Genomic DNA, 25,579 nt, shown 5'->3' with positions numbered 1-25,579 from the left:
TTAAGTTTACGTCACTACATTGTGTCTTCGAAAGAAAAGAAAAGGAAGAAATATGGGTGTTTATTTTTAAAAAAATTAATGTTATATAATATTTAAATTAAGCATTCATAAATTATATATAATTATAACATCTATAAGGGTAAAAGTTTTCTTTATAATATATTCGAATATTCTAAATTCATTTTAAATTTCTCTTATTTAGGCTTAGTAAACACTAGTGTTGTGTTGTGTTACAAAGACACTTGGCAAGTAACACAACACAACACAACACAACACTAGTGTTTACTAAGCCTATATATATAAAATTTTCTGTATAAAATAATTTTCTAATGCTTTTCTAGTAATTTGTTTCGACCAGAATGATGAGAGCCATTTTGTTTTTTTTTTTGTTTTTTTTTTGATAATTCGTCTTATTATTTTGAGATAATTTAGTGTATTTCATATAAATACATAAAATTTTATGTATATTTAAAGTTAAATAAGTCAGAAATATTTCTTCTTTACAAAAATCTCAATGTTTCATTGACCTTTCGGTGACACTGAAAAGTGCCCACACGAATAAAATCGTTGTAACTTATTTAAAGTACTCGGAAATAGTTTTGAATATTTAAATCACTCTTAAAATAATTGTTTGCATTGCACTTTTTATTTAAAAAAATAATAATAATAAAAAAATTCAGAAGGCAATGACTTGTTCCTAGGTCAAATTTACAAACGTTCAGTTGGTGTTAACTCGATTAAAATTATAATCTATTGACACAACAAGCTATAAAAGTTCTATTTTTTTAAACTTGTTCTGGAACCTGTTAAAGGACATTCCGCTATACCTTCACCTAGACTCGTTATAAGAGTTCAAATCTAAAATTAAATTTTATAAAATTTATTATTTGAAAAGAAAAAAAAAATATTATGAAATTTACTAAATTTTATAAATAAATTCAAGATATAAGCAAAAAAATTTAATGGCATGTCTTCGATGTTGTTAACAGTTTAAATTCGTGTTTCTCTATTGTTATGCAATTGGGAAGAGTAAAATATACTTGTATTATTGCTGGTATATTATGGTAAAAGATTATTCAGGGTATCTTTAACTGGTTGCATCTTTATGAAGAAACAAGAATTATTACTTATGCAATATTTCTTCGAAAGTCTTTAGACATATCACATTGATGTCCACACGATTTTAACTGTCACGGTCGTACCTACTCAAAATTCAAGGTTTTATTTCTTATAACTTGTTTAATTAGACAGTTTAATTATAGTAATATACAAATAATAAATTTAAATATTATTTTAGGAATTTACGTGAACCAAAAACGAAATGATTATGATGTACTGTACGTAGCAAGTGGTTTTTGTATAACTGGCTCCATTAGAGAATATAGAAAATAAAGAAAATAAAGAATATTTTCGTTGTTTCGGTTCCTTGAATAATTATATAATGAAATATTTATGATAAATTTACGTATTGTTTTGAATTAAAAGCGAATTTTTAATTCAAAACTTGAAATTTTTATAAAATAGGCCTACATCCGTTTGTACTTTTCACTAATTTTTAAATAATTTTAACGTTTAAAAATGTTTTAAAATTGAATTTATAACTTTAAATATATCGAAATTATTATAATTTATATTATCTAACTGGAAATTTATATTATTTTCAGTGGTATTATGGTCATGTTTTCAAATCTTCCAAGAGATAAACAACATGAAGGGAAATTTTATGTTCTTTCTTATCTAGGAAGAAGGCTCTTCAGGTATTTAATTAATTTATACTTTATTATAATTAATTAAAAGTTATATATATATATATAGTAAAACCTCGATATAACAACCACAATTTGTTCGCCTTTGAAACTGGCACTAAATCGAGTGTAATGCTAAACCGAAGAATCTCACACAATAAAATTTATTTAAAGTAATAAGATCTACACACAAGTTTGAGGTTTGAGAGGTCCTTTTCAATGCGAAATCTTACATTTGGTAATTCGGAGATAACGAAGGATATTATTATTTAATAGTTACGAGAAGATCCATTCACGAGTATTAATTGGTGCTGTACAAAGATAACGCTATATCGAGGTTTCACTATATTTTAATTTTAGTATATTATTATTGACTAAGTTGTGATTTTAATCCTCAAAACTTAAGATATTTTTCTATCATTCTTATTTATACACGCTATATTGAAGTTTAAAGCATTTAAATTAGCAAATTTTTAGTTATAATAAATTCGCAATTTAAAATATTTAGTTTTACAGTTTAATTTTATTTATAAACATGTAAAACATTTTTATAACTCTTGTGCAGTCAAACCTCGATTTGGGGGACTTTTCAGTGTCCTCCTAAGTAGTGCCAACCCGTAAAGTGTTAATGAATCTTTCCCATAAATAGAGATCTCTTCAATGCTTGTGCAATGAAGGGGTCTTTACATTTTACACATTGCAAACGATATTGTTGTTATAAAATCAAATGACTTTCAAGCTCTGAAACTCTGTTTGATTGGATTGATGGGATAAAGCAACGCAACACGTTGTCGATCTGTCATGGTGCATCCCGAGGACTTTCTTTAGGAAATTGGTCTCCTGTTTAGGTGTTAAGCACGTAAAAAATTCAGAAAATTCTGCCTGCCCAGACTAGATCCCGCCACAAATTACTAGTGTTAATTAGTTTTAATCACACAGTCACTCTAGCGGACTCGAGATCGAATCCGGACGGGTCAAGAAACCCCGCGAAATTTTTCGTGGCAGTTGGTCCGGATATGTCGGGCCGTTTCTCATCACTCTGCCATCCAACTGTAGGCTGGCCGAATCATAATTGATTTGCTAAATAGGCCCTCTTAGTTCTGTAGAATGGAAATAATTTCAAAAAAGACTCCTATTTAGACATGTGAAGTAAACTCATTGTTCAGTGGCACCACTGAACAATGGTGGTGGTCTCTTAAACCAACTTACTGTACTAACACTCTGGCTTTTAAATCCAAACTTAATTACAGCTAATTTTTTAAATATATTTTAGCACCACATTCGATCTAATGTCAATTCTGGAGGCGAACAAATAGTGGCGCTAAATCGAAGTTTGGCTGCATCATAAATTGAAAATTGTATTATCGTCTCATTGATTATCGAAACTAAACTTTATTTTTTTGCCGATTGAAAAATTACGTACTAGTAACAATTCTACACATTCATTTGCATACAATAGAAATTCTGTGATAACATACAGGGTATTCAAAAAGTACTGATGTACACGTACAGTATATAATTATCAAACAATAATTTATTAGATGTCCAAAACGTCAATATATAATTACATCTATCATAATTCGTTGAATTTCTTTGCATATGTCATATTGGAAAGTATAAAGTTTCTTAAGTAGCTTAAACCGTTTATGATTTAATTTACCCTGTAATCTATCATCTGGTGTAAAATTACACCTCGTTTTAGCCTATTATATCAGGTATGAACTTGAATTTGTAATCCATCTTGTTGACACGCATTCTCTTACAAGACATTCATTCATCAATACGTCACACAGCGTAGGCACAATACTTAAATTTGTCATTTAAAACATCGTAAAGAAACTTATAACGAAATTAATTATGATCTTTTGAAATTTTTTCATACTATAAATACTTAATCATAAATTTTAAGTAATAAAGAAAATATTGTGCAAGATTATATTATTATTATTATTATGGATAATGATTACGTTTCTCAATAACTTTTCCTTTAAAATATTTCTTAATTTACATTGTTTTACATAAAAATTAGTCAAAATCGAGAGATTAATTTATGAGAAAATATCATAAAGAAACAAGTTATAATTATTATCGCTTAAAGGTAATGCTAATACAGTATATAATAATAAATTATCATTACTGTCCATGCTAATAACGATTAATGGCAAAATGAAGAGGTTCGTCAGCTTTTCAGGCATTTCAAGAATACATATTCTTATATGATGCTATAATAATGTTACCTTTGTATCATGTCTTTAAATCTTTCAACTCAAATTTCATTCACTTCTAATTAAGATACAAGGCTATAACTTTGAGGACCTACCCAAATCTGATTACAATACATTTCAATGATGTTTAGAGGAGGATCCACCTTATAATCCTCTTTACCCAACATGTGGGCATCTGTCAAGACGAGATACTTTCGGGATGACTTTCTATGGAAAATTAGCCCCTATTTAGGTGTTAGACAGGTGAATCACAGTCAAACATCCTCTTGTATAGCGATACCCTCGAGCAGCAGCAATATTCTTGAATGTATCTTCCTCATAACTATTAAATGATAATATCTTTCGTTATCTCTAAATTACCAAATATAGGATTTTGGTTTAGCGCCAATTTCAGAGGCAAACAATTGATGACGCTATATCGAGGTTTGACTATATAAGCTTTTTATAGGATCTCTCTATAGAAAAATTTCACTATATCAAAGCAGAATTTAGATAAATAACAACACTTTATTTTTAAATTCTTAGCTAACTTTGACATTTATTTTTATATTTACACTTTGTACATTCACAATAGAAAAACAAAAATTAATTATTTCTTTTAAAAAAATACAATGTTAAAAAATATTTAATTAAAATTCTAATAACGTAATATCTATAACGTTAAAACTTCCTGGTATTTGAATAATTTACATATTTTATTTAAATAATAAATTTATTTCCGTATATAGCGTAATATATTTATTAGATATTATTATTATTTTGGTTTATTTCCAAAGGGCATTTACTTCTTTATCGATTGTTGCTTGCCTTGAGAATATTTTATGCCATATCTAGCAAAATTTCGTTTAAATTTTTCTATTGAAATAGCATTGATAAGATATAGTCATTTTATACGTTCTATAAACGTAAATTTTACTACTTGTACTGTACATTGTATAAGTTCTTGTATACTAAAGCTCAATGATTATCTAGTAGGATCGTTACATTAACAAATACTCTGCATATTTTATTATTAAAATTCAATATATTCTGTTATTTTGTCTATATGCTAGTAAATTTTCTAATGAAATGTGAAAATAAATATAGTGTTACCTGTGAACAACGGTTGTAAGGAGGTTGTTTGGTATGCATTTTTGTTCGAAAAAGTTCATAAAGAATGGCCGTTATTGGAGGTTCGACTGTATAATATAGAGTTTAACGATGCAGCTGTTTAATTTACACCAATTCTTTGTTGTAAAATACAGTAATGAATTCAATTTTGATTACGTATGTTTGGTTTATTTAGTTTTTTGCATATTTTGTAAGCATTGTATATAAAAATTTATTACGTTATTATATTATAAAACAATTTCCTTCATTAAAGATTTAAAAGTATACATTTAATAAATTTACATAAATTTAAATAAAATTACAATAGTTGTTTTAAGTATTCTCTATGAAAAATACGGTATTACACGAGAACGATTGCACATAAGAGAAAACACATTGCTACTGAGAGTAAAATTAAACTTTCGAGGAATATAGATAAGGTCGGTCACCTCTAAATGACGGCCATTACTTAAGAAGTTTTTTTAACAAACAAACGAAAAAAAGAGTTTCCGAAAATAACCTCCTAAAAACGGCCCCGGCCACAAAAAAATCTATTTATAACCTCGCAATAACGGCCACTGCCCTTGGAATGACGCGTAGGAAATTATAATGCAGTGTATAAAATCAGTCATTATCGATAAGATTGGCCAGTTTGGCTGTCAGATATCGTGTGGTTAAGAAACTTGTCAGTAAAGGTTATAAATAATAATAAATATTTCTTTAAAAAATATCAAGGACTAACTCCGTTTAACACGCGTAGAAAATGAAGGACCAACTTCTCTAACACGCGAAGAACAACTAAAAACAATACGACTTCTGTTAAAATATATAAAGAAAGAACACTGTTTTCGGCCAGAAAGTAAAAACAATCTTAACACCAAGGACTAATTAAGTTTTAGATGATTTTTTGTCGCCACAAAAAAACACGGTTCCTTTTTTCGTATTCATAACGTAGTTCATGAATACTACAATTAAAAAAACACGATCTGCCTGTGTTTTTTAGGAGTTCTCTGCATGTCAGAGGACTCCTAAAAACATGTTAACAATGTTTTTTGACAGCCGGGTGACCGGTCGGTTATGATATCAGCCACCCTTCTGGGATTCCGGAATTGGATCCGAGCGGTCGAAAAACCTTAGGAATTTTTTGGAGGGTAGTCTGTCCCCTCTGAAAAATTCCTGACACCTCCGTCCCTCACCACTTCCCTGGCCCATTTTATGAGCCGAAAGAGTAAAAATGAATTAAGTTTCTCCCTTGTATTATCTGTACAATTTGCGGCTCACCTTCCCCCAACAATGGCCATTTTTTAGGTTCCTGTCAATAGAGGTTTTACATGGATTTATACAAAGATAAACATACAGAATAATCTTAAATAATTCCGTAAATATTGCTATACAAATTAAATATTTTCAATTTAATCTTCTATTATAAAAAATATACATAATCAGAAAATTACAGCTTAGAATCGTAATAGAAATTAATTTATTCATGAATTTCTCAGCCAGCTGTTGGACGAAATCGCAGAATTGATTTATTTAATTTTAATTTCTTGAAAACTTGGCTCTTGTCCATATTATAATAATTATAATTTGAGTGAGATTAATTTGAAAACAAGCCAACAACACTAGCTGTAGCAGTAACGCTACTAACCATTACTTGATGTGAAATTTCCAATTCGAATTAAATACAAAAATATATATATATACCACGCCCCTTCGTAATTCCCAGATTAATTCAAAAAGGATATGAAAATTCAACAATTACACAATTTTATTTTTCAACCCCTTAAAAAATTGGCCAATCACAGAAGTTTTTGTAGTTGAAACATGAATAAAAGAGAAAACATTGAGCAAGCCAATAGCAAAATCTGTTTCATACGACTGAAACAAACTTGCTTTCTTAGTTGTTGCATTATCTAGCATCGTGAGAAGTTCTAAGGAATTTATAAACGATTTCATATTGGATTGTTATCAATATTAACGATTTCTTCGAAACCAGATCCTTCTATATCATATCTTACCGGATGAAATGGTCAATTACTCATGATTTGTGAAAGATAAAGTCAGTTTATAATCTCCATTTTAAAATTAAGTAACACGCTTTGATAACTCCATCGTTTCCCCACTGCAATTCCATAAAGTGTCAACGTCCAGAATCGTTTGTTAAAAAAAGGAAATTGCTAATCAATGGCGGATTTCCTTTAAGCCCACTAGGCCCGGACCTGGGGGGGTTAATGGAAATTAAAAATTAATTGCATTTTAAGTAGGTATAAAATAAGGCATATCACTCGATAGTATTAATCTATGAATAATATATTTTGCTTGAATGGAGTGGCAATACTAATAATGGGTTTTCAATAGCAGTGTCCTTTCCCCCCCCTTTCGGTATTTAAAAATCTGTAAAAAGTACAATTATTACAGAATTAAAATTATAAAATATAATCATTCGATGCAAAAAATGTCACTATTAGTTAATGCCACCGGCATATTGTGGACCTAGGGGTGCCATATTTTTAAATGTGCCACTGCACACAATGACCGATACCAAACACTTTTGTATCGTGGATTATGTAAACTATTTATTGTTGGATTGAATCTCCTTGAGATAAAAGGAGAAAGTTAATCCTGTATCTATGAGCGTAACTGTCAAAAATACACAATATGATATGATTAATCGAGGAAAGGTTAAAGACTTTTCAACATAATTCTCATTTCTGACATGTAGATTTCTTTTATATTTAAAGAGGATTAAAATTATCATTGGAATATGATACGTGACCATATTTGTAAGAACTATTGTAGGGCTGAGCATACACATTTCAGAAAAAATACATACAGGATGAATATATATTATTATAAATTGTCACTCTTTATATATTTATAATATGTGTATTTATAAAATGATTTTAAATATCAAATTTAGTGTAATTAAATGGCATTAAAAAACAGAGATGCGTACAGGTACTGTACAGTACATCATAGATATGCGTATACATTTAATGCATATATAATGAATGCAAGTATCGCCCTTTTTTCTACCATTTAATTATATACTAGAACTTGATATTGTAATTTTTTTAAAGTTACAAAGCTTTTTAACGAGTTAAAGTCATCGCAGTTATTGGGCCACCCGTTAATTACGCGTACAGTTTTTGAGCCACTTTTGTCTCCCTCCCTTCCAGTTGTATACAATGATGTTACTTTTGGCAAAATAACTCCCCTATAATTACATGTACAATAGTTCATGGACATCAACGACATTGAAGAAGTGACTTGAAAAAGTTCTGCAAATATTTTCTGTTAGTTAATTCGTGTATCTACTAAGTAGGTTTGTAAGAACGAGTTCGTAGGCCACTAATATCACTAAAAAAATTCTCCACGTAGACAATGCCTTGACCCCTTCCCCCAACTTGTACATACAATGATGTACTTTTAGTGACCTTCTTCTCCTTAAACTGTACACGAAATTTATAGAATATAATTACTTCTTATTCCAGAGAAGTTTACTTTTGTTTTTATATGCATACAATTTTTCTTTTTAATTTACAAGCTGACCAATACGGATTATGTTTCTTTGAGGCCCTAGGTGCAATTTTGTTATAAGGGCCTTTATGTAAAAGTGTTACTTTATATTAAATTGGCGATTTTATTGCGTTTTTAAGAGCCGTGTCATTGTTCTTGCTGGAGTGCGAAACGTTTAGAGGCATAATATATTTTTCCTACGTAGTTTTTGAGGTCCTTCGAGACGACGAGGCCCTGGGCGCGCTAGGCTCACTCCTATTGGGTAATTCTGCTACTGAAGCTGTACGAAAGGAAAACAATAAGTATTGATACATGTACTGCTGCTACTAGAAATTGAATATAGTAGCTACAGTATTGAAGGTTTTATATAGCCTAAGGTATATTCACTACTAAGAAATTTCTATGTCGCAGGGAAACAATTTATGCGAGGATTCACAATTATTTTCTTATGACATATGCATGGCATTACGTTAATTACTTTTATGACAAAGAAATTGTTTTATAATGCACTGTAACAGAAATGTGAAAGATTAAGATCATTAAAGAAGCTAGAATTACTTTCCATGATAAATTATAGATAATAATTGTAATTTACATCGCTCAATATTCAGATTTAAATTATTTATACCCACGTCGTCGAGAGGGGATGCTGGAGATTTTTCCCTGGGCCCGAAAAAATTACAGGCCCTTACTAGTCTTTTCCCTTTGAAATGAATGTTATTTTTATTTAAGACCGGTTTTTATTAATAAAGAAGCATTTTATATTTTTTCATTTGTTCAAAAAAAAAAAGGGCAAAAAGACCCCGCTTTACTCTCGAGGCCCTTACCTAGCTGGCCCTGTCTATACCTCTTTCAGAGCGAAGAAAAATATAATTATTAGCTAACCACCTGATTGTTTACTGTATATAATTATTATACGATTGTTTATTGTATTGTCTATAGGATTTTTTTAAAAAAAAGTATAGCCTAAACACCGATTGTTAACAATTTCTATATTTATCTTCTTAATTTTAATTTAAGAATTTTCTAATGCTTAATTTAATTTTATATTATATTATTTAGTATAAATTAGAAAATTATTAAATTTTGTAATATTTTCCTAGTATATGCTCCTGGAAATTTTTTAGACGTCATTTTGGTTCCAATTTTTGATTCAATGTTAACATACGTCATTTAGGAGCCCACTACACAATACAATGAGTTTGTTTGTGAAAAAAATTCATCACTGTCATGCTGTCGTTTTATATAGAAAAATTTAAATTAGGTTTATCAACGCCTAAGGTTCCATAGTGTGACGTAACGTGACGTATACGTGTATTAAATGCTGACGTTATAGTAACGTTAGCATCTTACTAGAATGTCGTCATTTGTTTTTCGCATTAAATATGCCGGAGGAAATTTCCACCTACATTTTTACCAAATACTTATGTGACCTACATTCTTATCAAATTTCATCGGAATTACAATAAGTTTCGACCTCTGCTTTAAGGTTAAATCATATGGACATCATTTAGTCTCTTCCTTCTTGCAGGAAGAAAATAATATCTTCTCTAATTTAATATGTAAGGAAGAAATACGAAAGAGAAATTATACGCCTAGCAATCTAAAGTCTAAAATAATATAATTCATTCAAATTTCACAATGAATAAGGCTCTGATATTTGATTTTTGATGAAGTTACTTATAAATAAAAATTTATGACTATGATCTTAATTCAGCTAGATCTAATTACGTGAAGGATACGAATTCGGATCTCATAATTTATCATAAATAAATTCCTTGGAGACAATTGGGTTGTTGAATTTAAGACATTGTTCCCATTAAAAATATGGGCCTTCCACGTGGAGTTTTCCCGGTTTTCTTCACGTGTCTAGCATCTAAATAGGGACCAGTTTCCCACTGAAAGTCCTCTTAGTAGGAACCGCTCGGCAGATTGCTCATGTGCTCTGTTGCCTCATTCCAATCCAATTAAAAATAAAATAAGATGTTTAGGATAAACAGTAGAATTATATAAGATACTCAGGATAAGTCATATGAATTTTTATTAGCGAAGCATCCCATAATGAGCAAGATTGAAATCTATCCTATAGTCTATATATATATACAATGTAACAATATGAGAAAAATTCACTTTAGTCTACTTTCCTTGTTAAAAAACGAGGTTTTTCACTTTAAATCAAACAAGTCAAACGAGGCAATAAAACACCTGCTAAAAATTTCTTTTTTCCCCCTTTCTTTCTTTTCAATGCTCTCCCTTATAATAATGTTTTGCCAAATCTTGAATTTTGTAGATGAAAAAGATTTGATAAATTATTCTAAACCGGTTTGTTTCAAGCCTTGAAGCACCTCATTGATGAATTAATTGATATAATAAGATTGTTCTTCGAAAACTAAGATTAAAATTCTTTGCCTCGAGCGTTTAAAGTTCTATCACATAAAAAAGTCGAAGTTACATAAAAAATTACATTTGTAAATGTTCAACATTAATTAAGTCGCTTTAGAAAAACTCGTTTAGATGAAAGCATCTAAACGATAGTCAAACGGATTATTCCTACATAATTTAATAACCTTGAAACAGAATAAGCGATATTCTAAGTTTAATAACATATTAATTAACGAACAAAAAGTATGCCGCAGTGGAATTTGATCAGTGTTTATGACGTGTGAATGGCGAAAGTGTAAACTACGACCAGGAGAATGTCGTCCACAATCCCATTCATACGTCATACACACTGATCAAATTTCACTGCAACATATGCAACATAGCACAGTACTTATTAAATAATAAAATTGTCATATATACTGTATAATTTGTTACATTAAGTTGCTATACAATAGGTAAATGTGATAAGTTATAAAAGTTTGTGTTGAAAAATACAATGAGAAATGTTAAACCAGCTTGAATTAAGGAAAATCTATCATTCAATTATGACAATATATACACACTTTGATAGAAATACGGGATGGAAATTGCCGTCAACGTGCATAATTTGTCAAGACATTTGATATAATAAAAGAAAGAAGTACTTGGACAATATACCCTTTATTCGCTTTAATTATTTATAGGATATTATTATTATTATTCATATTACTCAGAGATATTAAAATTTAATACGTAACTATATCAAAGGTAGAAGAAAAATATGATAAAATATATTATCTTTGAAGAATATTCTTTAAAATGATATTAGTAATTTAAGAGATTTCTTTACTATCATAACGAAATGAAGCAAATATAATTAATTTACATAGAAAATTAGCAATTCTAAAGAGAATTGTTTGAAAGAATTCATCATAAATTTATTAAATTATAATAAAATAGTCATGTTTTTTATATTAACTTGTAAAGTAACTCATTCTATTGACACTGTATTCTCCATATTTCTTACAATTGCAACGTTTTTCAAGTTCTGTTAAACTCTGTAACCTTCCCTTCTATAGGGATCTACTCTAATTATTAAATAAAATATTATATTTTTATTATACCCAATTATTCTACTAAAAGGGTGAACTAATTAAACTTTAATTCCACTAAATATTTATTAATTCTATTCGACCAATACAATGAAGACTTTTCATAACTTAAGTATAAAAGTAAGTATTTTAGAACATGTATATGCCGTAATAGGACATACGTGCTGTCAATAAATTACCTAACGCATATGTGAGTGAATAGTTATGCAGGTAATCGTTACGATGAGTCACAAAGGGGTGTGGTGTTTAAAATATGTTACATAATGCTAGAGTCTCAACCCTTGGGTAAAAAAATAATTCAGTTCTCTTTCTGAAGTGTTGCTTAGCGAACTGTACAGTTTATGCCACTGTATTGTACATTACACGTGTAATTAATGAAATAATGTTCATTAATTGTGCATTATGTACAGTTCGCTATTGGGCTCAGTGCCCATTATTCCTTACTACAATTAAACATGCTGATTGTGGATATTGTTACATAATTTCGGGGGTGAGTATGTGCGTTACAGAATGTGTATATACGATATAGTTACGCTGCGTTACACTACCTGTAACGCAGCGTAACTATATCGTATCGTAGCCCACGTATTGATCTATAAATAATTATTCCAGTGAATTGCAAAGTTCATTTCCTTAAATGGAAAAAAAAATGTATATTTCATTAATCAAAGAGTAGTTAAATTAAATATAACGTCAATAATTGTTTTTTTTTTTTCCTGAACAAAATTACTGATTTTATCTCTTATCTGTATTGTATAATTACATTTTATATTATACCAGTAATTTAAATTCTATTATATTGAATACATTAATGGCATATAACAAGATAGAATATTCAATATTTCATATTTCAATGTTTTATCATAATATTGATAAAATTCTAAAACAATTCAACTTTCTCATTTATTGAGAATTGATATTAGAAAGAGAGAGTTTAACTTTCTTTTATTAATTTTTATTTAAACTATGTTTAATTTCTAAATAATGCCAAACTGCCAAATATTTTACATTGTAAGGTTGTGATTAAGAACAAATTTCCACGTGTAAAAAGTTTTTGACTTTATGTATTACATTTTAAAGGTATCATTCTTATACGATTTTAATTAATGAATTAGTAATAAAATTAGCGTTACCTCCTTAAATATTATTGTAATAAGCATTGACACACTGCCACGAGTGATTAATCTTGCTGTTTCCGTGAATTTTAAGCACTCGTAAACCTCGTTTTATAATCGAAATTACTATATTATTGAAAACATTTGGAACCCAACAATGTTCGAGTCGATATAATTTGTTTGTTCCGGGTTTTCTTCGTGTGTCTAACACCTTACTAGAGGCCAATTTTCCATAAAAAAAACCTTCCTACTATTTGATAATGATATTGCAGCTTTATTAATAAATTCAGTATATTTTTATTTACAAATTATATATATATATATATATATATGCATAAAAAAATAGAGAAAACTTGATATATATTTACATACATTCACACAGTCATGTACAGGGTATGTGTGTACAATCAATATATATATATAATGTATACGCAAATACACAGTACATTGTACTGTGTATATATACTATAAACACTCATATACACTGTATAATCAAAGTATTTTTGTTAAAACCGTAAAAATTGACAAGTTTAAAATGATTAAAATTATTTCTTTTTCATTGAGGATAAGAGAATTTATTATAATATAAATAATATAAACACAGTTTATCTGTGTTTACGAATGGCTCCAAAGCAATAAGCTGTATTCTCACGTGTTTGCACTCCTTGGAAAGCAATGCAGTTACCAGCAAATGATAGTTTTTACAACAGAAATGTTCGCAATTTACGTGGTTTTCAACGATATAAAAAAATATAATCATTAATAAATAGTTTTAAATACAAATTTATTTAGTGTATTGAAAGTACTCCTGAAAGAAAATATAGAAGACCACTCGACCATTGCCCAATTTCATGCAGTACTTTAGCAACTAGACCAAAATGTAGGAATGTAAGAAAATTAAAAAAAAAAAAGTGAAAAACTTTACGCAGATTAACTTAGCTAATGCAAATACATTCCAGCTCTACTCTAAACATTTTTACAATTGTATAAACACATACCTACCACATATAAGAGACACTTGGAACAACAGAAATAACAACCTTACCAGATCAAACCTATTGTAAGTAATGCGCATTATTTCAAAATCCAATTAATTGGAAAGAAAGAAAAGGTACTAATGACTTGACTAAGAATAGTCCATGCAAAACTAACACACAGAAGCACAATCAACCTGCTTTACTTGTAATACTTCTCGTAGATCGACACATATTCCTAGTCCCTAATGTACAGCCAAAGTATATCACTTTTACAAGAATTTCCAGATGATAATGATTCCCAGAACAAATTTCTTGGAGACAATACTAAGTTTGAGTTAGTCTTTGCTTTTCTTCGTATAGTGTATCATGTAAATACTCCCTCAATCATTCATCAGCATACCAGTACATATAGACTCATCTAAAAATCTAACTTGGCTTGGTATTCTATGGTCTATTAACGTTCCAGAAAATAGCGTTATTTATTCGAAAATAAAACTATTATTATTCTTATTCTCTCAAAGTTCAATATATATTTTATTTTTTGAAAAACAAAAGGAAACAATAGCAGTTTATATTGTCAACGTACCTCATGCAAAATTATTTATCTAACTCAGGTTTTTACTTTATTTTAATTCCTATTTTAAAGTATTCACTATTGTATTGATCTGTAATTCTATTAGCTTTTAAATCTTAGAATAATACAAAACAAAATTTATTACAATTAATACATATATATATATATATATATATTATGTATAATATTTCCGTATATTAAATAAATGCAAATCCAGAATCGACACCCGGAAATAATTGAAATAGAATAAGGAAAAAGTAGTGTAACTTGAAAAGTAATCCTTCAAATTCAATTATTTTTCTTGATTAAATTCTAAGCATTCTCTATAATAATAGAAATAATTCAAATCAATTTCCACGAAGCGCTTATTACAGGAGATGATCAAGAAAGTCTTCATTCAAACTTGATTTAAATTCATATAACGTAAAGACTAACGAATACATTATCATATAAATAACCTTTACCACTTCATAAAATTTTTTTCAATGCTGTTTATTCGGAATTATTTAAATCCCTGCGTATTTTAACATTAAAATTATCATAAAAAATTAATTTTTATGTGTAATTTTAAACCTAAAACTTGACTTTAAATCATCATTTTTTGCAGGATAATCCCAACTTATTTATTTCTGATGGCTTGCATTATCGTTCTTCCAAACGCTGGATCTGGTCCTCTCTGGAATCAAACTGTCAAGAAAGATGCACAACTTTGCAGAGAACATTGGTGGAAAAATTTACTTTTTATAAATAATTTCATTGTCAGTGCTAATAATATGGTAATTTGATTTTTTTAATTAAAAAAATAATAATAATAATAATTGAGTTGAAATCATGTCAAGATCAGCGGCGCGTTATCCTATGAGTAAAAAGGAACCCACTAACAGAGGACCCCCAAATCAATCTTTTATAAGAAAATATTCCCCAAAAAATTCCCCCGAAGAAAAATGTCTGAAGTCAACACTGAATATGACGACCCCTAATTCAAATTCGCCGTGCCCCATGAATCTATAACGTGCCACTGATCTAAATAATGCTTAGATCTATAAGATTATAATATGCAATTTTCTATTATATTATAAATTTGATGAAATTCCTTAATATAGTGCCTCCACAACAGTTGGTATGTGGCTAACGATATGCAATTATACAGTTTCGCATTGATAATCCTTTCTCTTCTGATAGTCTGGAGGTAAGATTAAATGTATTTTATTCTTATTAAAAATTATAATTTTAAATCAAGTAACGCGTATAAATATTACAGTGTAAACCAGGATTTTAAAATACCTTGAAAGCTGAACAAATTTGCATTTAAAAGTTATTAATTTTTTAGGGTCATCTAACTCGAATCATCGATGACCCTAAGGTAAAGTAATAAGGACAAGTTTGAAAATGTGTATTTCTTGAATCAAGATTCGAGTTTTTTGCATATCCGCATTGCGTGCAGGATTCTGTTTATCCTTCACATTTTTATTATCTTAAAACACCTTCAAATTTTTCTGGTATTTTATGCTTTTTTTTTTAAGAACAATCATTCCTGAATCAAGCTCAATGGCAACGTTTTTTACGTTTTACCATTAATTAAGAATTCATGGCAGAATTTTCATATTTCAATTGCAACTCTGTCCTCCAGGAGGACAATATAAGGGCCTTTATTCCGTGCCCATCATGAATGGAGCTGGGATAGACCATCCCCGAAAACTTCCCGGGATTGTTCGCCCGGTTTTGATTCCGGATTCCCCAAAAGAGTAGATTAAGGACTTAATCGCTTCGTCTATCCGATTGGAAAACATGGTTTTATTAACATTTACAATAAAACTTTTAAAATACTTGAAAACTAATAAAGAATTTTAATATTTTCCTATTATTATCCATACATATACAAGTATAGTACTAGCCTAGGGGTATTGCCGCAATACCTTTAAGCTAGTACGTGTATAAAGAATGAAACGATTTAAATGAAAGTCATGCAATAGTATTTCATGACTTTGATTTATGTTATACTGTAGGTAATTATTTATAAAAATCAAAATACTTTTTGGAATATAATTTATATATTTTAAAAATTTGTCCTTGAAGTTTTTTATTCCTGTTTTATAACTGTTTTTAGCAAAGATCCTTAAACACAGAACTGATCGATTCTGCTACATTTCGTGCATTGATCAATCAAGGTCTCCTTCATTTGTAAATGCTAATTAAAGGACAAAAGTGTAAACAATACGCGGATGTATCGGTTCTGAAAATTTAACAATCAAAACAATATAAAAATTATTTAATTGAAACGAGTTTTCAATGTGATTTCACAGAAAACTGTTCAAGTTTTTATTTCATTTAGAAACTATAATAAAATTATTAATTTAAAAATTTAAGTATAAAAACCGAAATCTTTTATGTAATTAATTTGCAGATATTGGAGGAATAAATAAGAAATTTGATTTTATCTATTTTTTAAGAAAATTCGATAAATTGCGTAAAGCCAAAGTAATTTAGAAACTGCGTGTTTTGATTGTAAGAAAATGGGAAATTTTATGTTTTATAGTCGACTTACAAGTTATATATATATATATATATATTCTCATGTACGCAAGCCAATTCGGAAATAATATGTTATCTTAGCATGAATTGTTATTGTTAATGATACATTTCATCTTCTACATGAACGGAAATTTCAAGGTTAGATGTCATTCAATAAAATTTATCAACTATCAAAAATTTCTAGTTAATTCTTATTTTTGTACGGTTTTACTTGATATAATGATAATGCATACATTTACTTTTTCTTCTTAAATCAATAGAATTTTTTCTCTTTTTTCTTCCTTATCCGAACGTATCTCGGGTCGAACCATAGATTACAAACGTTCGTTTCTTCCTATCATTATATTATCCTTCACAATAAACCTAATTTACACTTGGCATATTCATATTTTTCTCTCTCATCTCCTCTTTCATGGTCTAATTCTCTTATAACTGTTTACCAATGACCTTTGAACTTTTAACGTACTCAACTACCTAAATTTCGTATTAAGTTTCTCCATCTTCATTCCTAATCCCCCCATTTTTGTTTCGTTTTATTCAAGAATTTTACTCCTTTGGCTTGTATTCTGCTCTCACCTTTTCATTATGGTTCAAGTCTTTTCATGTTACCATGTATAGCAGTCTTGCTTGCATTTTCTTGAAAAATTAAACATTACTTCTATAATATCCTTAACAGTCCGGTCGAACCCGTTTGCTTGCTGTCTAATACTATCAATTTCTTTATCAAATTTATAACTTTTTATTTCTCTTTCTAACTACTTGAAGTTCTGCAATGGATTTCTTTCCGGCATTTTTCCTTTCCTCACGTTTCCTCTTATACATTTATCATTTATCTTCTGAATGCGATACAATCAAACCTCTATACAATCACCACCTTAACACTAAAGGACTGCTTCAAAGCAATGACGTCACACATCTAGTTATAGGAACACTAGAACACTGTAGATAATAGCGACATCTCGTAGCAAGAAATTAAAATAATGTCGATTTTCTATTTTAAATTATAATACAGTCAAACCTCTAAATAACAGCAATTTTTTTTTTTTTTTTTTAATGTTTCCGTCAGTGACCATTACCAGAAATTTAATTATAACATTAATTAATTTAAACATTGTTTTCATTCGCATCGTACTGAAAAATTAGAGGAAATAATGCAAATTTATTATAATTAAATTTAAAATTTATTCTTGTATATATTTTTATTCCCGTCTTAATTAAGATATTTGACGTAAACTTTCTTTTTTGTAAATATTCCATTATACGTATACACAATATATTAAGTTGTATTGTGTGAATATAATCGAAAACAACGTCTTTAAAGCTTAAAATTTATTAAATATTGCTTGTAATTTGAATTCTAATAATATTTAATATAAATTTGGAATATAATGTATATAGTAATTTCAATTTTTTAAATTTTAATTGAATATTTAATTATCTTTGTGATAAAAAATACAGTCGAATCTTTAAATCAGTGGCCGCTGATGGGAATATAAAAAACGGAGGTTCGACTGTATTTTTCATGTATCTCACAACATATGACTTATAAAAATATTTGAATTAATTAATTATAGATAAATGCGTTGTATATAAATTAAAATTCTTTAATTTTATTATTATTATTTTTTTTTTAAATTTACTTTTATTTTTTATGTATTTAGAGCCAAACATTGGGCGATATTAACAGGCGTTGTCATATCTTTGGCTGGAATGATCTCTGTTGGATTTATTACTTATTTTAACGATTATAATGCTACTCTTCTGTTGTCAAATTTCGATTTTACGTGAGTACAACTTTAATTATTATTATTATTTTTTTTAAACACGATTTTATTTACCCTATTTGAAGCTTAATAACTCCTGTACTTTTCGTCGAAAATTTCTGAAATTTTGCTGGAAGATTTGTTTATTAGGGGAATTGATGCTGTTAAATTTTGGTGAATTAAGGTCGAGGCGATAGAGAGATAACGGGGTTCGTGTGTATCTCCATCAGGGTCTGACTTAATGCCGATTTTACTCGTTATTAGCATTTACAATTTTTTATGAAACTCGTCCCTACCCTGAAAATTAAGCTTTATACCATTTTGTAATAGTTAAAAATATAAAAAATATTTTTATAATAAAATATGATAACAGATGTCGCCACCACCAAAATTTTAAACGTTGCCAGGAAAGTTGAGCAACTTAATTTTTCTTCCGATGTATGCTCCCGCCATCTGTTATCAGCAATTTGCATTACGTCAATTAACTTCGGCCTATTTATCCTATACGAATATACAAAACTTAATTATCCAATTCATACCAATGGTATAAACAATAAAATTTATAGATAAAGATATAAACATTTTATAAATAAAATGATTAAAAAATTATAAATATTAATTAATAATTATTTTGAAATATTGAGAAATAATTGCAAGAAACTCTTTTTCGTTGCAACAATAGAAAATATTTGTAAAAATGCATTTTTTGATTGCATATAACAAATTTCGCATTTAATTAAATGTGATGCAAAAGACAATTTGATACGATTAAAAAAAAAACATGACAAAAGCCTTTCTAAGAATACTAAAGTCTTTGTATTGACAGTATAACTGGTATGTCAACTCACTAAAGACGTGAAGAAGAACAAACAATAAAATTAAATTAAATCCACATCAAAAAGTTATAGCATCAATTAAGATAGTGGCAATTACTTTTAACATTTAGGGATTCTCTTTAGCTTTATCTGTATTCAGGTTACATTGTTTAAGGTGAGGGGACTTCATAAAAATATGAAAAGAATTGAAAAATTCAGTTAAAATTAAACAGGAGGAACTGAAAGGGGTGCAAAATATTATTGAGTTACTCAATAAGCTACATTATGAATGAAAATAATATATTTTTAAACTTTCCCTTTTCAAAAATTCTGCACACTTGCCTGTATTGTTCGCAAATAATTCTTACTCTTAGAGACTATAATTAATTCGTTCTGTTATTTTACAAACCTGATTAATTGTAATTGTTTTCAACATTTTATAATATATTCTTACGTATAATTTATTGCTAATTTATGTTAGCAATCAATTCTACATAAGAATATATTATAGAAAATGAAATAAATTACAAATAATCAGGTTATTATACAACAGCAAAATTGTTATAGATCTGCGTAATTATCTTGTAGAACTTCTATTTCTGTTCTTCGAAGTTCATTAATTTAAATTTCAAATCAGGAAAATTTTAAATAGAAATAAATAAAGTATTTTATGAATCAAATGATTGTACTGTACATCACAAATTATATCTGATTCTAGAATATTGAAATATTATTTTCTATTCAATAGATAAAAATATCTTGCAGTTCGTAGGGTACAATTTAATTTTTTGAAGGCTTTTCTTGTAAAACAAGCAAGCCAAAACAGTATATAATTTTTCTGTATACTATAATTACACTATATACAGTAAATGAACTATCTATTAAACTTAAATGTACTGTATCTACATCAAGAAGTATAAAGAAATAATTCAACAATTCAGTTTGCCATTTCTACTTACAATTATATTCACCAAACAAGCTTCAAATGAATTTATTTAAGAACAGTACAATAAAATGAGATTAATATGTAATAAAATAACAAAGAGAGTGTATCAAATTACTGTTGGTTTAGTTGAATTTTGAATCATAAACTATTCAACATTAAAATTTTCATCGTTAATAGTCTCAGCAAATACTGAAGCTGTGGTCAAGCATTCTAAATACATGTTACATAAGGAAATATACAGGTTCTGCATCAGCAATACAAGTAAACAATTAAATCTGAGTGCTTTTTTATGTCCCCTCCTTAAACTTTCTAGTTAATGTTAAAATGCAATAAATCTAATTTAAATTTATAAATTAATAACTCGTATAATGTTTATATCATATTCGAATGACTTAAATTTAATCAAATAAAACTGCTTTAACGTCATCAAGAAACTTAATTATTCTCTGACCGTAGACGAATTGAATTAACCTTGATTCCTATCTCTTCTTGGCATCGAAATGCAATGTAAGAGCCGGCAGTATAATAAATAACCTTGCCTCAATTAAAGTTTATTTGTTTGTAAATGAAATTAAAGCTAAAATTAAAACAACAAATTTTATAAAAATAGTCATCAAAATAGATCTATATTTTTCATAATATTAAATCGATTACAACAGGCTTATATCAATAACAGATTTAAAAAATCAAGCCCAATATCTGTAGAAAAAAAAGAGCTTATTTTGTCGTTTAGTGGCATATTTGAAGATACTTTTTGTGTAATATATTGTATTATTAACCTGTAACTTATATTTATTTTGTATCTGTTCAGTTCCTCCTTAGTCTATTGTACTGTTTGTAAAAATTAATAAACTAAGCTATGTAAAATCTTACCCTTTTAAACATTCTGTATAAGTGTCTGCTCTTAATTACAAATTAAGGAAGAAAATAAAACAAAAATTAATTTCTTTATTCTTATTAAATCCTTTACCATAATTAAATTATTACGTAATGGAAGCAATAACAGGGAAACTCCCATCTCAACAACTCATTATTCTCTTATCTAGTGACTATTATATAATGATCTTTTATAGATAATTATTGGTGTTGATATTCATCTTCTTCCTGAGATTACATGCTATAAATTTAATTGTGTAGTTCGGATTAGAATGCATTATAGAATTTCATAAACTAGTTGATATATTTACAGTATATATTAATATTTTGAAGGCTATAAAAAGAATTCGTTTTCCTTACAATACTATATTTTGTAGATATTTATAATGTAAGTTTAATATATAGATTTAGCAAACAATAAAGTATGTTTGAGTCGACTTACAGTCCAATTTTCTTATTAAATTAATGTTTAAATGCCATTAGATTATTATAAATTTTAACTAATACAGTAGAAAATACATCAAATATAACTATAAGTAATGGCGCGTTAGAGATTCGTGTGGCCCAGGCGAATTAGGGGCCCCATGTACAGTGTTGACTTCAGACATTTTTCTATTGGGAAATATTTTCTTATAAAAGATTGATTTCGGGCCTTCTGTTACTGGGGCCCTAGGCAATGCTTAGGGACTTCATAATTAAACTTTCGCCCCTTAAATACCTCTATAAAGTAAAAAATTAAACTATAGATAACTTTACCCTTTTATAGAATTCTCCCTAATTTTTGGTAGAGCAACTAAGTTTAGAGCAAGAGCGAATGAAGAATAAAATCATTTATAATTTTTATCTAGTTCATTTTTCTTCGGTGGCCTTAAATTTCCCTTGATCTAGATTATTTAACAGTTATTACCAAAAATTAATGTAGATGTATATGTTAAATATTAAAGAATGCATTTTAAAAAATAAACACCCTTGATCTCGACAAAAATAATTACTTTATCATTGGTCTAGATCATAGATGTTCGATTGTGAATGTCCTTTTGTTTACATCAAGGTAGAATAAAAAGGATTTTAAGACTCTTTAAAGGCACAATTCGTCTGAAATACGGGTCAACAGACAAAATTAATAGTTATAAAAAGTTGAGAAATTTGATTTATTAGTGAAAAGATTTATTCGTTAATTTTAAATTTAAATAATTACAAAATAAAATGGATTCATGGATTGATAGGTAAGGGCATTGTAATACATGAATGACGTATTCACACGACTAGTGTTTATTCACCGGCCACAAATGGGAATAAAAGTAACTTTTTATATAATATTCCGGTTAATTTTATAATTAGTTATTTACCGATAACTTTTTTTTACTTTGATTGAACGTTAAACAAAATAAGTAGGCCACAATTTCTTTAAATAACTGTTCAGTTATTAAGTCTTATACCTGCTAATACTGTATAAATTAATAATAGATACAAGATTGAAAAAGTTATTTTAAACATTGTGTTTTTCTTTCTATAGGAAAATATATAATTACATGGATATTATTTATCATTTACCACACGATCACATTGCCTGTTATTGCGCTGGATTAGCCTTGGGTTATCTTTTCGTTAATAAACCCGAAGTAAAACTATCTATAGTAAGTATTATTATACGAAAATATATTAATAAATATTTATTTAAAATATTCGTAATAAGGAGTAAAAATACAAACCTTTTGAGTCTACAATTCGTCCTTTTCATACCACAGGAACCGAGGGATGTTGGCCTTGTTTTCTACTGTTTAAATATGTAAAATTTCCATTTAGTTGCATTGAGATAATTTAAAATTCATCGCTTGTATGATAATGAAAAGTAGGATGTAAGTTTTAGCAATTCGGATATTTAGGTAAGGGATGCGCCTACAAAAGAAGGTCGACTCTACTATATTACTTCCTGTTCCTGAAGTATGAAAAGGATGAATTGTGAAGACTCCCAAGATTTGCATATATATATATATATATATATATATAGTATAATTTCTGTTTATTTTCCATTTTATTTTTCAAATAAACCATTATAATTTAATCCTTTTTCGATATTATTGTAGTTTATGTCTAATTGAGGAAGAGAATCTAGTATAAGAAGTATGATTCCTCTTCTGTTTAATTTTAGATATTATGCGCTCATTTTTTACTGTATAAATTAATTTATTATACTATAAAATATCCTGGAGTAACTAAATTTATTAAGAATCTTAAATTGGGACTGTTGTAGAATCTATTTTTTCCCTATCCTGTTAGGAATAATTATGAATTTATTCGAAAAAAAAAAAGAAGAAGCCAGTTCTTCAATTGTTTTAAACAAGCGAGATTTATATTTAAAAGCATTCAAAGAAATTATAAACGTAGAGAATAATGTAAAATATTTTATTAACCTACTGACACATTTCCTAATTTGGTGCGTGCTTCGTAGTTCCATCTAGAGAAGTGCTGTTACAGTAACGACTTCCGGCTTATCAACGCTTCGTATCGTTCTATCAGACAATTTTAGAAACTCCTATCTAAATTCACTCTGAAAATAGAGTTATTTCTTGATGAAAATCTCGTATATTATTATTGTAAATCTAAAAATAGCACGAAATTTACATTATATAACTTATTCGTGAGTTTGGATTATATAAAATGTGCGTAATTATAATCTAAATTTATATAAAAATTGATTAGATTGGTACATCGTGGCATCGTCACATTTACATATATTACGAAAAAAGGGTCGAGTGTTTCTCCGATGTTTACATAAAATAAACCCTAAATAAAACCTGATTTTTATAACAATGGACTAAATATTTTATCTCTTCATACGTTATTTATTAATTTAATTATAGACAAAGAACAAAATCTATATCTGTTTTCGGGATGTGTACAACACAGTAATGCATTATAAGAACCGGATAATACAAGGAAGTGAAAGCATTCTGTGTGCTGAATATAAATTAGGACATTAATTTAAAAAAAAAAAAAATTCTATATACATAAAATAGCTATTATTCTTTCAATAATTCCTGTTTAAATTATGTTTAGAAACATTTATATAATTTACAATAAACTAGTAAAACTAATAATAAACGATTATTTTTAGCCGGTGCAGATCTTAGGGTGGACCATTTCAACAGGTCTTTGGAGTAGTATATTGTTTGGAATCGATCCTTGGAATAGGGGGGATCTTCCTGAAGTTCTCCTATCGAGTATCTTTGCAGCCACACATAGATTAGCATTTTGTATTGGAATTGGTTGGATAGTATTTGTATGTTATTACGGATACGGAGGTATGAATATAAATTACATTAATTAATGTAATTCTTAAATAATTACATTTTTAACATTTTTATTAACATTTTTACAGGATTTATTAACTCTATATTGTCCAATCCTATCTTTGCTGTTGCCAGTAAATTAAGTTATGCAGTATTTTTGGGTTATAGTATAACATATAACATGGTTTTTGGATTTTTCCGTTTTCATGTATACGTCAGTCGGGTCGAATTTGTAAGTATTTTATTCTATAAAATTCGCCTTAAAACTAGTGAAATAAATGCAAATTAATGTTTAAAAATTGTATTTAGATTTTATAAATAAATATATAACGTTATATCAATATTATTCATCTAGGTATTTATTATTTTGCAGTTTTCTGTAATGAATATAAATGAATAAACTATTTATTGCGCGGTATGAATATTCAAATATGTATTTTTTTTAGCATTTTTTAACCAGCCTTGAACTATTTAACTGCAATAAATAGAGTAGTAGTGAGCCTTTATTGTAACAATTTTAAGCAATGGTCATAAATATTAACAGTATTGGAAACTAATTAGCTTAATAATCATAACTAGAATGTAAATAAAGAAAATAGATTATCTACTGGATATTTATTTGTTTATTTTTCATTTT

General features: G+C 28.1%; 1 protein-coding gene across 1 annotated transcript in view; it reads left to right on the top strand.

Annotated features, from left to right (window-relative positions):
- Positions 1-25,579, top strand: part of LOC136984087 (nose resistant to fluoxetine protein 6-like) — a 39,109-nt gene that overhangs the window by 10,682 nt on the left and 2,848 nt on the right. The window contains exons 8-14 of the mRNA XM_067281013.1: positions 1,665-1,757; positions 15,325-15,493; positions 15,821-15,906; positions 18,911-19,033; positions 23,166-23,286; positions 24,768-24,954; positions 25,032-25,174. Coding sequence (XP_067137114.1) covers positions 1,665-1,757; positions 15,325-15,493; positions 15,821-15,906; positions 18,911-19,033; positions 23,166-23,286; positions 24,768-24,954; positions 25,032-25,174 — 922 coding nt within the window. The remainder of the gene's footprint in view (positions 1-1,664; positions 1,758-15,324; positions 15,494-15,820; positions 15,907-18,910; positions 19,034-23,165; positions 23,287-24,767; positions 24,955-25,031; positions 25,175-25,579) is intronic.

This window comes from Centruroides vittatus, unplaced genomic scaffold (genome assembly GCF_030686945.1).
Source record: "Centruroides vittatus isolate TY-2023 unplaced genomic scaffold, ASM3068694v2 contig_900, whole genome shotgun sequence".
Lineage (NCBI taxonomy): Eukaryota > Metazoa > Arthropoda > Arachnida > Scorpiones > Buthidae > Centruroides > Centruroides vittatus.
Note: the sequence above shows the minus strand (reverse complement) of the source record. Positions and strands in the feature narration are given on the sequence as shown.